The sequence below is a fragment of the Phaeoacremonium minimum genome, assembly GCF_000392275.1.
Source record: "Phaeoacremonium minimum UCRPA7 unplaced genomic scaffold PA7_03_scaffold_270, whole genome shotgun sequence".
Lineage (NCBI taxonomy): Eukaryota > Fungi > Ascomycota > Sordariomycetes > Togniniales > Togniniaceae > Phaeoacremonium > Phaeoacremonium minimum.
Window position 1 is genome coordinate 267,796 of NW_006921175.1, and position 15,682 is coordinate 283,477.

Consider the following 15,682-nt stretch of genomic DNA (forward strand, 5'->3'; position numbering starts at 1 on the left):
TTGCAGGGAAAAGCGGGAAACTTTCAGCACATGTGCAATTATAGCCTTTGCTGCTTTTCGGGGAAGGACTTTCAATCCCAATGATGAACTTACCTGAATGCCTTGCACAGAGTTATCTCGGCCCCCAGAGAAAGATCGTATGTATGGTTTATTGCTCGTAGGGTGGAGGCATGTAGACTTCAGCTCATACATCCTATCTATAAGCTCCTGCAAGGCATCGTTAGACCCAAAGCTCTTGAAACGCCACAACAAACGCTCATTGCTTGAGAGAAGCCTGATATACCTGAATTTGGACGGGGCTTGCCTCGGCCTTGAATTGGAACTGGACAATGTGTGTGATGGTCGTCATTCTTTCTGTATTGCTTGACTTGCAAGAGGGCAGATAGATGAAGAAAACACTAAGAAGGACTGTGACTGCGATCACAAGGCTAAAAGGGGCTTGCACCTTGGAGTCACTTAGACTAGTAAAGCGATGGGGAATCAGCAAACGGCCAAGGTTGGCCGACTTCGCCCGATGGCGATCGATGACAAGTCGCACTATGCCTAAAGCTAGAACCCGAATAAGGTAATTTAATTGGTTCATAGAATACTCAGACCAACCATTTCACTAGGGCGCAGATTGATCTATTCATCACAAGCCACGGTGCTAGATCTGAAGCCAGCCATACTCACCGAGAGCCGTCATACCTACAATATAGCCCGACAAGGTAATTAGATTTTTCAATGTGGAAAGAATAACATGAGCGAATTTGACAAGATTGCGCACGAGGCTACTCGGAATGGTGTCATACCTGGGCTCGTTGTCTTTGCTGACAACCGTGATGGTACGTTTTCTTTTCCTGTTGTTAATCCACGCTGAGGCACTCCCATTGATATTTCTAAACTAGGCACCCTAAATTACTCAGCCACTTTTCCAGGATCCTTCAATTCCTACCATGAAGATACAATACTTGAAATAGCATCACTCACCAAACTTCTCACTGCCATTGCTGCTTTGCAGCAAGTCGAGAAAGGACTCATCAACCTTGACCAAGAGGTGTCTGAATTTATCCCCAGCTTTAGCAGCCAGAAGGTCCTCTACCCTGATCCCTGTGACGAGGCAAGGTCAATAGAAAGGGATCGGAGCCAGCCTATCACTTTGGAAGGACTATTGACACATTCAGCGGGAGCAGGATATCCTTTTTCCGATCTCCGTCTAGCTGGCTACATGAGTGCACCTGGCAAGTACCCACAGGGCAGCGTAGACGCGGCATTCGATTTTCCTTTATCATATGAGCCTGGGATGTCATGGCTATATGGAAACTCCATGGACCGAGTGGGCCAAGTTCTTAGACGTATCACCGGCAAAGACCTCGAGCAACTCTTTGATGAGGGCATCTTCAAGCCGCTCGGAATTACCAAGGCGTCGTTCTGGAATCTGCCGCACCCTCCAATGGCCGTTCGAAACAGACCCGGTGATTGTGCTGTTCCAGATTCAACGGCTCACAGTTATACTAGGGGAAACACCGAGCCATTTGGTGGCCAAGGCCTTCTGATGAGCGTCAAAGATTACATGAAGGTGCTACGGTCCCTCTTGAGAGACGACGGTGTGCTTTTAAAGTCAGAGTCTGTGTGCCTGCTCTTTGAACCGCGACTTGGGCCTGAACCCCGTATTGGCCTACTAAAGCATCTTCAGAGCCCTGGGTGGGCTGTTGGCGATCTGCCACCTACTGGCGAATATGACTGGTCTATTGGAGGCCTTGTTATTGCGGGGGATAGCCACCCATACCGTCGTAGAGGGACGGTCTTGTGGAGTGGTGCTCCGAGTTGTTTCTGGGTAAGTTTTCTTGAAATATAGGTGCCCACCTAATTTAGCAGATCTTTAACACGTTTGAAAAGTTTCTTGATCGTGAAAGTGGAGTTTGCGCTGTGTTCGGCACCCAGGTTCTTCCTGCCTGCGACCCCGAAGTAAAGCCAATCATCACAGCATTTGAGAAAGAAGTTTATCAACGGGCTGCTCGTCTATGTTAGTAGCATTATGTAGCTATGATATGCAATCGATTTCATTATCATACTTTATTACCTCTAAAATATCAGGAAATTATCTCAACGCCGTAAAGTCGTGAGACTAAGATGATTTAAAGACATTTCTCGAAAGGTTAAAGTACCGTGAATTAGACCCCCAATAAAGATTAGCCATATGTTGATTTCATCCTTGACTGGGGGGCCATCAAAACGGCTTGTATGCTCATCTATTGACGATAGTATTTCAGAGCTTCATGAGGATATCACCAGCTGAACAGGAGTATTAGGTGCTGATGCACCTGGCGATATTGTAGTCCAGAATTGACAGGGCGCAACCTCGCAAATACCGTGCTCCATGAGCCTTCTTGGTTGATTGCTTATTTTTCGGCAGTAGCCTCGCGCACGCCAGCACTTGTTGAGGGTTTCATGGACGTGTATAAATAGCCCCCAGCTCAGCCACATCAGCTCGTGACCACGACATTACCAGAGCCTCTACTATTGGGTTGCACTTTTCAACCTGCATTTGACCCCACTCCAAAATCAACGCACATGCATGTTGCTGAGAGATTCTCTGCTAACGTCCAGTTTTCCACGATAGCAGCACAGATAAGATATAACGCACGAAATTCTATTGCACCTATCTTGAAGAGTTCAAAAGGGAGTATTATGCGACTCATCAACGCACGGACTTACGAACTGGAGTTCTTCGGCTCTTCCCACCGTACAACAGCATCGCCATTTGGGAAACCCCAGTCGCATTCATTCAATGTGGAATATGCCATCCTATCACATACTTGGTATCCAGCCAGTGAAGAAGTCCTTTACCAGGACATGGAAGACATTCAAAGAGCCAGAATGAAAGTGGGCTGGGAGAAAATCGAGCTGAGTTGCAATCAGGCTCTGAGAGACAATCTGAACTACGTCTGGGTTGATACTTGCTGCATAGACAAGTCGAGCAGCGCAGAACTGAGCGAGGCAATCAACTCCATGTATCAGTGGTACAAAAACTCAAAGGTATGCTATGCATACTTATCTGACGTTAGTGAACCTAAAGAACTGGAAAGAAGCCGGTGGTTCACTCGTGGTTGGACTCTTCAAGAGCTCCTCGCGCCATCCCGCGTAAGATTCTACTCTAATAAGTGGGAAAGTCTTGGTACTCGATATACCTTGAGCCGATCGATTAGTGATGTCACAGGAATAGATGAGGTATACCTCATGCAAGAGCGAGATGTCAGTCGGGCCAGTGTAGCACAACGGATGTCTTGGGCTGCAAAGCGCCAGACGACCCGGGTTGAAGATGTGGCCTATAGCCTCCTTGGAATCTTTAACATCAACATGCCGCTACTTTATGGAGAAGGCGAGAATGCGTTCATTCGCTTGCAACAAGAGATTATCCGTGTCAACGAAGATCAGTCAATATTTGCGTGGGATATTAGCACAGCAACCGAATGGCATGCCCCCAGTGCAAACTTGACAGGTGCCCTAGCTGCATCGCCTGACTGGTTCAAATACAGTGCCGATGTTGTGCCTTGCGAGCTGGGGGACACTTGGGATCCACCTACCGTGACGAGTCGAGGGTTGCACATGCAGTCGCAGATCATCTGTTTCGGTCGGAAGGAGAACGGGATATACTTCATTCTTCTCAAGTGCCGTCGGCGCAGCGATTTGTTCAACATTATAGCGATACCCATTGACCGTGCTGATAAATCGTCCCAAACAACTTACACAATGCATCGCAACGCCCGAAGGATGTTCCGTAGCGTACCAGTGGAGGAGTGGACAGAGCTGGTGCGGCAACCAAAGCCTGACAAGTGTTACATTGTGCCCCGATTGGAAGAGGTTGTATCATGGAGTTCATTCACGACGACGCCAAATTCAGGAATTGCTCTCCGCGACCTGCCTCTGGAATTTGTTGTTGGAGAGGTGTACCCGCGGCAATGCTGGATGAAAGAGGAGGGATTCTTCAACACAAGGGAGCCCTATCGCGGTAAATCAGACATATTTGTGCGCCTAGACTCTCCTCGCCTGCCATCGTTGTCCTTGGCTTTGAAATTTGTTATGGCACAATGGGATGAGAATCCCAGTTGTGGGAAGTTGGATACTGTGGTGATGTCACCTGTCTCCAAGTATTGCACGATGGCTGGCATTCAATCATCACACTGGCAGAGAAGCATCCAGGTGTACAAGCAGACAGTTTCGGCAGAATACACGTGGGCCAATGTCTTTGGAACCAGGATGTACGTTGTTCAAATCCAGTACAACAAAAGGAGCAGGGGATAGCATGGCTGTCTCCGGCAGTAAAATGTGTAAGTCCCGCGCTTGCTCCATTCGTAGATCGCTGGAGCGATGGGGATTGGACGTTGATGAAATCTGAGGGTGCCCAAGTATGTCGCCATTCACAGCGGCGTAATATTCTCAATCAGAATTGACAACCTTCCGTTCATTTCCTTACTGCTATTGCCATAAAATCTATTGTACAACGGGACTTCTCCAAAGATTCTGCAAAAACAATACCAGCCTAGCAGGACCTAACATTACAAATAATAAAGGCATCAATTTATTAGAGCCCATAGGAAGAGAGCTGTAATGACTTTCCTCGAGACCCATAGTCATGGTACCAGCATTGTCCTCATTATAGTCGGAGACTGCCGCCAGCCTCGTTCCTTCAATGAACCAGGACAGTCATCAAACCACACCACGACCAGCTTCTAAGCTCGGTCCGCGATTGTAGTTTGCAGCTGTGCTCGATGTCCTCTCACCCGCGAACTGGTCCGTCCTGTCACTCCGAGGAACGGCTGATTTTTCGTTTGAGCCTGGCCCTGCGGTGGGGTTGATTATGTTGGCAGCGGCAACCGAAGACGGCCCGGAATTGGGGAAGTCGTCAACTCCAGGGCTGACAGTCCCGCCATCTATAGCCTGGATAAACTTATAGAAGCCGGAAGCAATCGCAGCACCCAGAACAGGGCCGAGCCAGTATATCCAGTGGTAGCCAGGGAAGCCGGTGACGACGTCAGGGCCAAATGATCGAGCCGGATTGACACTGCCACCAGTGTAATATACACCCCTTGAGAGTTATTAGCTGCAAAGTGGTCAGACTCTTGTACATGTAATAGCTCACATCATCTCAATAATGAACAGCCCTAGTCCGATGCCGACAGGGGCAATAAAAGTAGCACGATGTTTCTCGGATGCCAACATGAAGATGACAAAGACCAGTTCGGCAGTGAGAAACATCTCGAGGAACAACCCTCTGACAACCGACATACCGTCGCTTAGTCTTGTGCCGACCTTGAGATCGCCAGGAAGTAGAGCTGAAACGAGGGCTGCAGCTGCAATGCTAGCCACGACCTGAGCAACAATGACCAAGCCCGTCCGTAACAAGGTATTCGATCCGGTCAACCACATGCCAACAGCAACGGCGGGGTTGAAGAGACCACCACCAATTCGGAAGAATGCCCAAACATTGACGGCGAGGGACAATCCGAATATGAGCGAGATGTAGAGCATCTTGGAGGCGGTGGCACCGGCTCCCTCCGGTTGCGGTGATTCTGGGGCAGAGTTGACAACATTGGTACCGCCGTAGGCGAAGAATAGGAAGAGAAAAGTGCCGACAAACTCGCTTATCACGGCGACTATATGGTTCTTGGTGTGAATTGAGGAAGACCCTAAGAGTGTGTTGCGTCGTGCTGGATGGGCTGGTCCATGGTTCGCGTTAGTCGGCGGGTTCTGAGGCAAGGAGGCCATCGCGGGGGCTCTAGGTGTGCACTAATAGGAACGTCGTTGAAGCTGTAGGTAAACGGAAGAAGTGCAGTAAGATTTGATTTGAAGAGCGAGAGGCAATAGGAGCTAGATTAATAGGTATCGATGTGGTCTAGGAATGGTGTCGAGAGGCAGTAGGTAGAGAAACGTTGCGGAGTTGAGGCAGACTTGGATGGAGGAACGAATGGAGATGAAATCTTGAACAGGGCGCTGATCACGGCCATGGCTGTCAACATTGGCAGAGCCGGAAAGAGCTGCGGAAAGGGGAAGGCGCAATTCCTGCCCGAGTGTATCTAGAGAAGGGAAGTCACGACTACGCGTGCATGCGTCGGATGTCACCATCACATCGAACCACCTCGAGCGTTCTTTCCAAATCAGCGCATTTACTGCCGCTTTTTGCAATGTACCAGTTCAAGTGTGGACGGGAGGCACGTATCTATCCCAAAGATGGCTGATGTGAAGAAGGAGGCTTCTCAGCGAGTGTCCCTCGTCATCACGGTGACAGCAGCACAGCTCACGAGTAGAAAGAGCACGTCCAGAAGAGCAGCAGAATCAGGAGAAACATTCTTCGCACTCTCTCTGCGATAAGAGGAGAGTTGTGTGCTAAAACCTGCGACTGAAATTGCAAGGTATGGCAATGCGTTGATTCACCAAAGTCTAGGATCTGGCATCTAAATTCTCTTAATCCTATCCTTTCGTACTGTCGAAACACCGAGGTCTTCTCGTGTTTCCATGAGCATGCGTGTGTTCATAGATCTTTTCTTGCATGTAGTTTGTCCTCGGTCACACATAAGTGGGTGGTTGTTAGGGACTAAGAGTCCTGTCTTGCTGAGTTATTTCAACTGTGGTCATGTTTAGACAACTCCAGCCATAATTTGACAGGCGGCCACTGAACTCAGTGAGCTTATCTCAATCCCATCCATAGTTGTTGAGTCATGGCTATACCGGTCGAGAAGGGTCAGTTATTTCACCCATAACAAGCGGATAGCATGACCTCATCGAACTCACGAATGTACGTAGAAATACCCTGTACGTAGAGATACCCAGTGATATTCCGGGACTTGAGTCTGTCGCCAGCAAGATTGGCGGGAACAACTGATGCCCAAGTGAAACTTCGACGATGTTTCGGCTAAGGGACGTCGTCATAAAGTTGCAGTCACACAGGCACGACAGCCATCAATGCCGTTCCTTGCATCTGCCGAGGTCATACCGAATACTCAGCGGGAATTCGCAGCTGTTGTTGTTTACCAAACGCGAGATAGTGGTCTGATAAGCCGATACACTGAAAGTGAGGCAGCTTGTCACTCTTCGTTCGGGTACCCAAATGTCCAACTCTCTAAATCAGCCTGACCATCTTGACTTTCGCCTCTCTAAGCCACAACGGCTCGGATTCTGTGCCTGTGCTGTCCACGACGTCCAGTACCTTGTCCTCCTCGTCTACGTATACAATGTGTGGGACAAGGCTGCCGCCAGCCTCGGTACCGCGTCCATTCCTAAATCTGAGAAGACCGACCCTTTCGAAGCAATCTTCATGAGGCTTGAGTAGAAGAATACCGAGCGCCTTATTACTCGTTTGCTTTCCAAGAACGAGACCTAGCAATTCACCGTCAACTGGTGCGTCGTTATCCATATAAGCATATATGTATGCCCAAACGCCCTCCCCTATTGCCAACTTGGCGTGGAGGCCATCAATGAACCTCACACTATCTGTCCGACATTCCTGGCTGAACGAGTCGTTCAGATCACCCCATCCCCTGGGCCCAAGGCTGATAGGTATCGTTTTGCCAGTGATGAGCAACTCCATCGTCGGTGTTATATCTTTGGCGTATGCTGGTGAATTGATACGCTCCACATAGCTAGCAAGAGACAACAGATCCTCCCCAAGGAGAACCTCGACAGTGCAATCCCGGCAAACGTAAGTGTCCGGGTCATTCATACGGACAGTTCCCTTCCAGCCGGTCCATGACCAGCTCGGAAAGTCACGTCTTCTTTCTGCGCGGTTGACATGGTACCATCCAAGCGGAAGAAGTGTGCTATCTGGGCTTGGAGATACCTTGATAGGCAAGCCATGGAGATGATAAAACAACCTGTAGCGACCCTCCTCCCCGGCTAGTTCTCTCTTAACAGCCTGCGTGGACTCGAAAATACTCAAAATTGCATTGAGAGCATCAGAATCGTGTGTCAACTTTCGGTTGCTGTATTCCGTTATGTGCGTCTTGATTTCCTGGTAGTCCGTCAAGTTGCCCAGATCCATGTATCTCTTTCTCATAGGATTGGCGGTTTTTGGAATAAATCCCTGAAAAGGATTGTCTTCCGTCCCGATAAGGGATTCAGGTGGCATTTCTGCACTCTCACAATTGTGCCAGGCATTGCAAACCCATGCTACCTGGTCATCCGTGAAAATGAGGCGGCGTCTTGATAGGATGCTCTCCTGGTACGTCCACCCCCGTGAGGCCCAGGTTGATGAACGTAACGCGAAGGATGTATGAGGAGGTATATATGTTAGCTTAACCGTACCGATGTCTGTCGTTGCATGCCTCCTTCGAGCTGTCATTCCCACTCCTGGAAGGCCGTGGCTGGCGGCAGACCCGGCGGCGGCTACAATGGTCAGCTCTGCTTGGGAGTAGATCAGATCCATGCGAGCAATCTGCTCCTGCTTGTCGGGGCTGTCCTGATCAATGCACTTTCGACATGTTAGCATGTACGTAGAAAAAAGATCATAACTCCCTACATGCTTGTCAACCCATAGGTATTGAAACCCCAATGACGAGGTGACTAATATGCTATCCTCGACTACAGGCGCAAACCCCTGCTCGAGCTCTGTATCCCGCGGAGTAGATCCCCAAACGTAGGACAGAGCCACATATTTACACCTTGCAGGTGCCAGGATGACCGTCTTCGTCTGACAATCGATGACTCGTAGATGCCGGGGGAAGGGCCCTTTTGGCCGTGAACAAGTCTTCTCATGCCGATGCTTACAGCCACTCATCCATTGCTTGATCAGAGAATAGTTTATCTTCCGTGGAAGAATTTCACGCGCTCCACAATTGACGATCTCTTCGTCTGTATTTCCAAGCACAAGACACCCGGTCTGGTGCCAACCTCTTCTGTACTGAAAAGATGTCTGCGCACTATTCGTGTAGATGACTGTGCACTCCGGCACATTACCACTTGGTGGCAACGGACCCCTAGGCGTGGTCTTCTTGAGATAAGCGAACGATATCCGCGAAGAGAAGGCCTTGAGCTGACAGGGCTCCAGGTCTCGAGTTTTGGGCATAATGAGCGCTAGTATCTTGCAGACGCGGCATTTCGAATGCTGCGAGCCATCTTTTAGGGGGTCTATGCAGGGTATCACATGCCCTGCGCGCGAGAGTGGTGCTTCTTGTGCCAGTTGGTTCCAGTTGATGCCGCTACAACGATCGCAGAGGCCATCATCGGTAGTCTTGAGCGGGAGCACCGCACGTTTCTGTGGCTTGTCGGAAACGGGCTCGTTCAACTCCCGCTTCCTGGACGGATTCATGATTGAGCGCTATGTAGCTGCGTTCGCCGGTATAGAGCGAGATCATTGTGCAATTGATTGTGTTCTTGTTTCAGCTGGGAGAAGCTCCATCGAAGTCAAGACGGAAAGGCAAAATTGTGTCAGTCGCATTAGAATGCCTTATCTCCTCACGGTGGACTAGAATCAGTAGGCGTTCTGATGAGGCTTATTTTGGCCTTGGTTTCCAGGACTGCGGGGGAAGCTCTAGTGGATCCGGGAGCCCGGGACGCGCCGGATTCCAACCCGAAAGTCCAGTTCATTAGCGCTGTGCAGCCTTTTCAATTCCTTGGACATCCGACCTAATTCATCGATTGTCAATGAACATCACTTACGCGGCTGATAATTGATATACCGCCTCATATGATTCCCTCACGTCTTGGCCAAACATTTCGATTCCCGACGCAGCTTCTGTTAGCGAAAACAATCACGCTTTCCACATGTGGTCGAGCCTTTCACAACGCAAAGGCCAACCTCATCACTCTCGATGATCATGGCTCAAGCATAGCGCGGGAAATTGACATCTTTATCGGAGATCCTCACGAGGCATATGTGATGATAGACAAGAATGTTGGGGATGCCTTCAAATCATCTGTGATCCAGCAGACTGGATTATCCAAGACGGCGGAAACTGACACGATGCCTCTGACTTTTCATCACAAGACTCGGCATTTTGCACCTAGTAAGCAAATACCTTTGTACCCTGGCGGACCAATAAATTGACATCAGATTGGATGGTCTGGAATATCCTCGAATTGCTATTCGAAATGATCTTCCATGTGTGAGCGGCCGGAATGCAAGTCCTGGAACACTCTGGCTTGGGGGCTCAACGCTTTCTATCACTTTGGACGGCACATCTGACTGTAAGTTTTCTGAACCAATTGCAACTTGGAATGCGCTGACGGGAGACCCAGATCATTTTGCAGAGTCGTGTCAAGAGAGCCATATGAGGTTGAAAGGAGCAGCAGAACTCCTCAAAGATATGTGACACTAAGTCACGGTGTTGGAGCTCTCTATGTCTGTATATTATCTATGGGGGGAGAAGCGTTTGGTTCCTTTAGTGTAAGATATCTCTGGCAGCGGTTGCGGCAATCTACTAGTACATGAGTGAGTAGAGATGTATGTGGAAACGCACGACTCTACCATCTGATACCCCCTTCAACTCGTCAATATCTCAAGATACAGATATTCTGATTCATCTATGCTTTGCTGTGTGACCGTTACTTGACGAGGTCAGCGGGTAAGCGATGCTCTCGTAGAACTTTCCCAGATCCTCAGCCGTCCACTCCCTGGTCGCCACAGATACGTGGGCATCGGCGAGAGCCTGATCAAAAGCCTCGCTGCTCTTGAACATGGCATTCTTCTGTAAGCGATACCCATTCTCTTTCAGGAACATGTCTGCTGCAAACAGAGCAGTCCGCTTGTTGCCATCTTGATATGTGTGGTCCAGAATGATCTTCTCGGCTAGCACAGCCGCCAATTGGAACGGATCTCTTTGCCCGTAATGCTCATGGTTCACTGGTGAGTCGATTGCTGAGTTGAAGAGCGTCGGCTGAGTTGGCAAGGCCTTTGCAATGTGATGGAGGTGAAGCCTCTTGACTCGGGCGGCTGTGAGGAAACGGACGGGGACAGATGCAGACATGACGCGCTTTCCAGCCTCTACAGCCGCATTGCTCTGGAGAGAATGACCGCTGCCGTTAGGCCGAACAACCGCACAGCACTCCTGCTCTCTTTCTCTATCCCAGCATTCTCCACTAGCCAGCGAACGGGATGTGGTCAGAGCCGAAATACAGAACACGCACAGCCATCAGCGATCGGCAGTCTCTTGAGATAGCGGCACCTATTTTAACCGTGTCGGTGGGGGTTCAGAGGGGGCAACCAAGGGACCCTGGCCAAGCTGCACGGGCGGTTTTGCGTCATCCCGCGCTGGGGGCCACTAAACAATAGAGCCCATTTCCCTGATCTGGGCCAACCCTGCAGGGCTCGCTTATGCTGGTGTGTTCCTTCAACGCGCCCGGATCTTGAATTGTCGCCTCACCACCAGCCTGTGAGACCTGTGATGCATGATTCGAACCTCACAATGGGGGCTACATGACCGCCAAAACAGGACTGGCGTTTGCCACCTCCGGGGAAGCCTTGAAACCCCTGATGGGACATCTTTCCTCTTCCAGCTGTGATGGTCAGGGCTCTGACCTCAGAGCGGTTAGGCCAGTCCCAGTGCCGGACACTGACCTTGAATGAGAGCCTCAAGCCTGCTCGAAAACATGGCACCGGGTGCTGATCGCTGGTGAATCGCAGCTTCGGCTTTTCTGGAAGAATGTTTCCATGGCATCTCATTGGAACCGTGGCTGCACCGGTCATACGGCACAGCATCGATAGAGGCATGGACCCCGGAATGGCCGTTACGGCGACGAGGCACGATGAGGTCAGTCTTCGTATCGACTTTCACCGAGGGTGAACTATGATGCCGTTGTCAGGCAGGAAGAGAATGCAAGTCTGAGAATGAGGTCAGACTGGAGCATCTCAAGAGAGAGTGTGCTGACGGCTCAAGTATAAGACTGCCCAAGATGTCTCCTTAATCTATTCAAACTTCATTCTTCAGCAACAGCTTCCAACAATAACAGCATCAATCATCACATCCACCTCTTCTTCTTCTAATACATAATAATACTTAATTACTTCCCAGCCTCTCGCTGCAATAAACCACATAAACAATGGACTCCTACGGAAGCAACTCCTACTCCAACGACAACATGTCCTCCGGCATGGGCAGCGGCCGAGACTCCTACGGCTCAAACAACAACAGCAGCGACTACTCCTCGTCCCGCAACGAGGGGAGCTACGGCCGCTCGGGCGGCAACGACAGCGAGTACGGCTCCAACTCCAACTCCGGCATGAACTCCGGCTTCGGATCCGGCCGCCGCGACCGCGATGAGGACAGCGGCAGCTTTGGCGGCTCCGGCCGAGACAGCTACGGCAGCAACGACAACAATTCGTCGGGCTTTGGCGGCTCCACGGGCAACAGCTTCGGCTCCTCGGAGCGCAAGGAGCGCTCGTCCGAGTACGGAAACAAGAACTCGGGCAGCTACGAGAACGACTCGGGCTTCAGCTCTCGACGAGGTGAGCTTCTACCACCAGTGACAAGTGACAGCACGAGCTCGAACTAACCCAAGACCAGAGAATAACAGCTTCGGCTCCTCCAACAACAACGAGTATGGCTCCGGCAACAGCGGCTTCGGCAGCGGCGAGCACAAGAAGGAGAGCTTCACTGACAAAGTGATTGACGGCGCCGCCAAAGTGGCCAAGGACAAGTGGTAAACATAGTGTCGCTGGAATAATGCACACTTACACGCTTGTAGGCTCACCCGAAGCTGAAGCTGCTGTGAGTTTGGAGCAGCGGTGTCCACTCCTTTTTTGACCTTCTGGGGATCATGTATTATATGCCTTACACTTTCTGTAATGTCTAGATAGAAGATAGGGGAGTCGAGTGGACTACTGCCGTTCCTTTGAACTTAGTTAACGAACTGTAAACTCTCAAATTGAACTGCCCCGATATGCACGTGTCCCTTGAGAAAGCCGCAGAAGTAAGTAGACTCTTTTGTGAGTTAGTGGTTATTTGATTGATTTTTGTGTTCCTCGGTCTATCTTATCCATTGGCACCTCTGGAAGATGTCGCATTGTTAATTACAACCAAAAAGTGACCTGCCTCCGTTGGCAAAGCCGCCATATCTAAACCTTCCCGCCATGCAAAAATATCGTATTCCCCCTGATGATTTTGTTTGTAGACAAAGGAAAATGGGGTTCGAGCGAACTGACCAAAGAGTTGAACCACAATGGGTTGATATGTACACATACAATTATAGACAAACAATGCTCCTGTCATGCTCATACTCGTGATGGTATCTTATTGTCGTACATGCCCAGCCGGTTGTGGTAGCGATTCGAGCAAGGAGAAGATATTCCTGCAACAGGAAATGTTCAAGGTTTCTTCTCTTTCTTGTCGGCATCATCGTCCTTGGCCGGCTCCGTCTCGGGCTCTTTCTTGCCCTCCCGATACTTCTGCCACTTCTCGCCCAAGTAGCGCCATGTGCGCCCAAAGCCAGCCGTCAGGCCAGACTTCAGGCTCTGGGTGGTGCTGGGCCAATTGATGGTCTGCTTGATGACAGTCCTCACATAGCTGCGCAGCTGTTCGGGCTCGTCCTGCGCAATGCGCTGCTCAAAGCCACCTCCTTGACGACGCTTGAAGCTTGTCGAGTCTTCTGTCTGGCTTGCCTCCATCATAGCATCAAACTCGATCTGCGGGATCGCGAACTTTTTTTGATATTGGAAGTATAGGCGTGAGCGGAAGGCCTTGGGCAACCGGCGCACCATGTTACCTCGCTTGACCGGGTCCATGTCCTGACGCATATGCAGGTTGGACTCTGGGTTGGATAGCCAGTCGCGGCTCTTGCAGGCCGGGTCATCGAACTCAACGTTAGGGAGCGTCTCGATCAGCGGCGCGTACAGTCGGCGGAAGTTCGGGAGGTTGTTGCCCACAATGTTCGCAACCTTGCGCGGATTCTCGGTGGGGAAGCTCATCCGCGGATCGCCGAGGTAGCTAATCCCTGCGATGGTGGCGTACAGGTCTTGTTCGGAGAACTCGGGTGGCAGAAGGAGGAGTGCCGTCCGAAGCGCAGAGAGAAGATTCATCTGATTGGCGAGACGTACACGCGCATCGTCGCGTAGGATCTTCACGGGCTTGTGTAACCGACCAGCAAGATACAGCGTGTCCCACTCGCTGAGATCCTTGCATAGAGTGTCGAGGTTGACGACGCCATACTTGATCAGAATGCCATTGACTATCACATACGGGTTGAAGTAGACACCCGCTCCCCACCTGTCCTGAACGTGTGACACTGCGCCAGACCCTAAGCTGCCGAGCCAGCTGTAATGATCACGATGCTGATTCAGGTTCAAGCTGTGCCAGTGCTGAGTGAAGGTGACACCGAAGATGAAGTCAATCATCTTGGGGGTGCCATCCTGAGCACGTTGAACGGCGAGCGGTGCCTTTGGATGTATCCTGCGTAACTCTTCGTCTGTTGGGGTTCGACCGCTGGCCTTGGACTGTGGGAAGACACCGGAACCATAAGCAAAGGCGTAGCGAATTGGCGCCCGGAACTGCCACAGTATCTGACGCAATGCCTCCTTGAACTCGTCATTGATTATCATGTGTTGGTTTATACCAAAGTTGGAGTGCGGTAGCTCGGAGAAGGTTGAGATGTTGAAATTTGGGTTTTCTTCCCAGTCCTCGTCAGTGGGGTTGGATGCGGGTGAATACGCAGACTTCGGCGACGACGAAGGCGAGCTGGAAGCTTCGGAGGTCACTTCGCTCGACGAGGACGAGGCCGCCGTTGCGCTGGAGGTTGCTGAGTCGGACACATGCTCCTTAGCTGCGCTTTCCTTCGCGTTCTCGGACTCGGACCCGGGGCTGTTCTTCTCCCCTTTGCTCTTTTCATCTGCGAGAAGATAGGTGGAGCTGCCGAAGTGTCGTCGGATCACCGGAATGGGATAGGCCGGATAGCCAGCCTGCCTTAGACGCAATCGGGAGGTCAATCGAGACTGTGAGCGCAATGGCTGTGCGACCTGCAACGACGATACAACGGGTCAGCATTCGCGGTAGGAGCTATGACGTCGAAAGGAACCCCGGGAACATGAAGCTTACCAGGAGCCGCACCGAGGCAATTGGCGGGTGCATCGTAGGAGGGTGAAGGAGTGTGTGATGAGCAGATGCAAATGAGGGAGCATGAAAGAGGCGGAAGGTGGTGGCGGGCGGCAGCCAGTGCTGCAGGATATCACCGTGGAGGTTTGCCCATAAGACTTTGAGGATGTTGACAAGTTGAAGAGCGCAGGTCCCGCGCAGAAACAACGGGGAAGCTCAAGAAGAAGCTAATTAGTCTACCGCACTAACTAAACCCTGCCGCCCATCCATCACACCTGCTGCCCTAAAGCACGGACCAGGTGACGCCTTATTGTGGAGGTGGCAGCATTCCACGCCAATCAATCTGTTTCGTTTCATCGGCAAAATCCAATAGACTTGAACTAGAATCTCTACCTCGTCAATAGATACACCAACACCTCGTAAGACTTGATCTGCGGTATTATTATCTGCCTGGTCCTATGAAACAAGTATCCTCAAGCCTATACTAGATGTCGCCAAGTCTAATAGACATTGGATCTACGGGGCTGTTTTAGCGAAGTGAACTGCTATGTAAAGGAGAGGCGATCACTAAACAAGCAAGGTTGTAGGTCAAATCAACGAGCGAATGTGTCAGTACTCAAAATATGGATAGGGTGCCCTCTGGGTCTAGGTATTGTCTCCTCCTTAGCTGTCTCCAACGTATCCGC

The 15,682-nt window shown here is 50.7% G+C and overlaps 3 protein-coding genes across 3 annotated transcripts; 1 reads left to right on the forward strand and 2 right to left on the reverse strand.

Annotated features, from left to right (window-relative positions):
* Positions 1-4,689: 4,689 nt before the first annotated feature.
* UCRPA7_3341 (putative aquaporin protein) lies at positions 4,690-5,748 on the reverse strand (the record flags this gene model as incomplete). Its single annotated transcript, XM_007915921.1, has 2 exons — positions 4,690-5,068; positions 5,123-5,748. The coding sequence occupies 2 exons, from the start codon at positions 5,746-5,748 to the stop codon at positions 4,690-4,692; spliced, it is 1,005 nt and encodes a 334-aa protein (XP_007914112.1).
* Positions 5,749-12,012: 6,264 nt separating this feature from the next.
* UCRPA7_3342 (hypothetical protein) lies at positions 12,013-12,616 on the forward strand (the record flags this gene model as incomplete). Its single annotated transcript, XM_007915969.1, has 2 exons — positions 12,013-12,418; positions 12,477-12,616. The coding sequence occupies 2 exons, from the start codon at positions 12,013-12,015 to the stop codon at positions 12,614-12,616; spliced, it is 546 nt and encodes a 181-aa protein (XP_007914160.1).
* A 660-nt stretch (positions 12,617-13,276) lies between these two features.
* UCRPA7_3343 (putative mmp37-like protein) lies at positions 13,277-14,506 on the reverse strand (the record flags this gene model as incomplete). Its single annotated transcript, XM_007915935.1, has 1 exon — positions 13,277-14,506. One exon carries the CDS (start codon positions 14,504-14,506, stop codon positions 13,277-13,279), a length of 1,230 nt encoding a protein of 409 aa, XP_007914126.1.
* Positions 14,507-15,682: the final 1,176 nt, after the last annotated feature.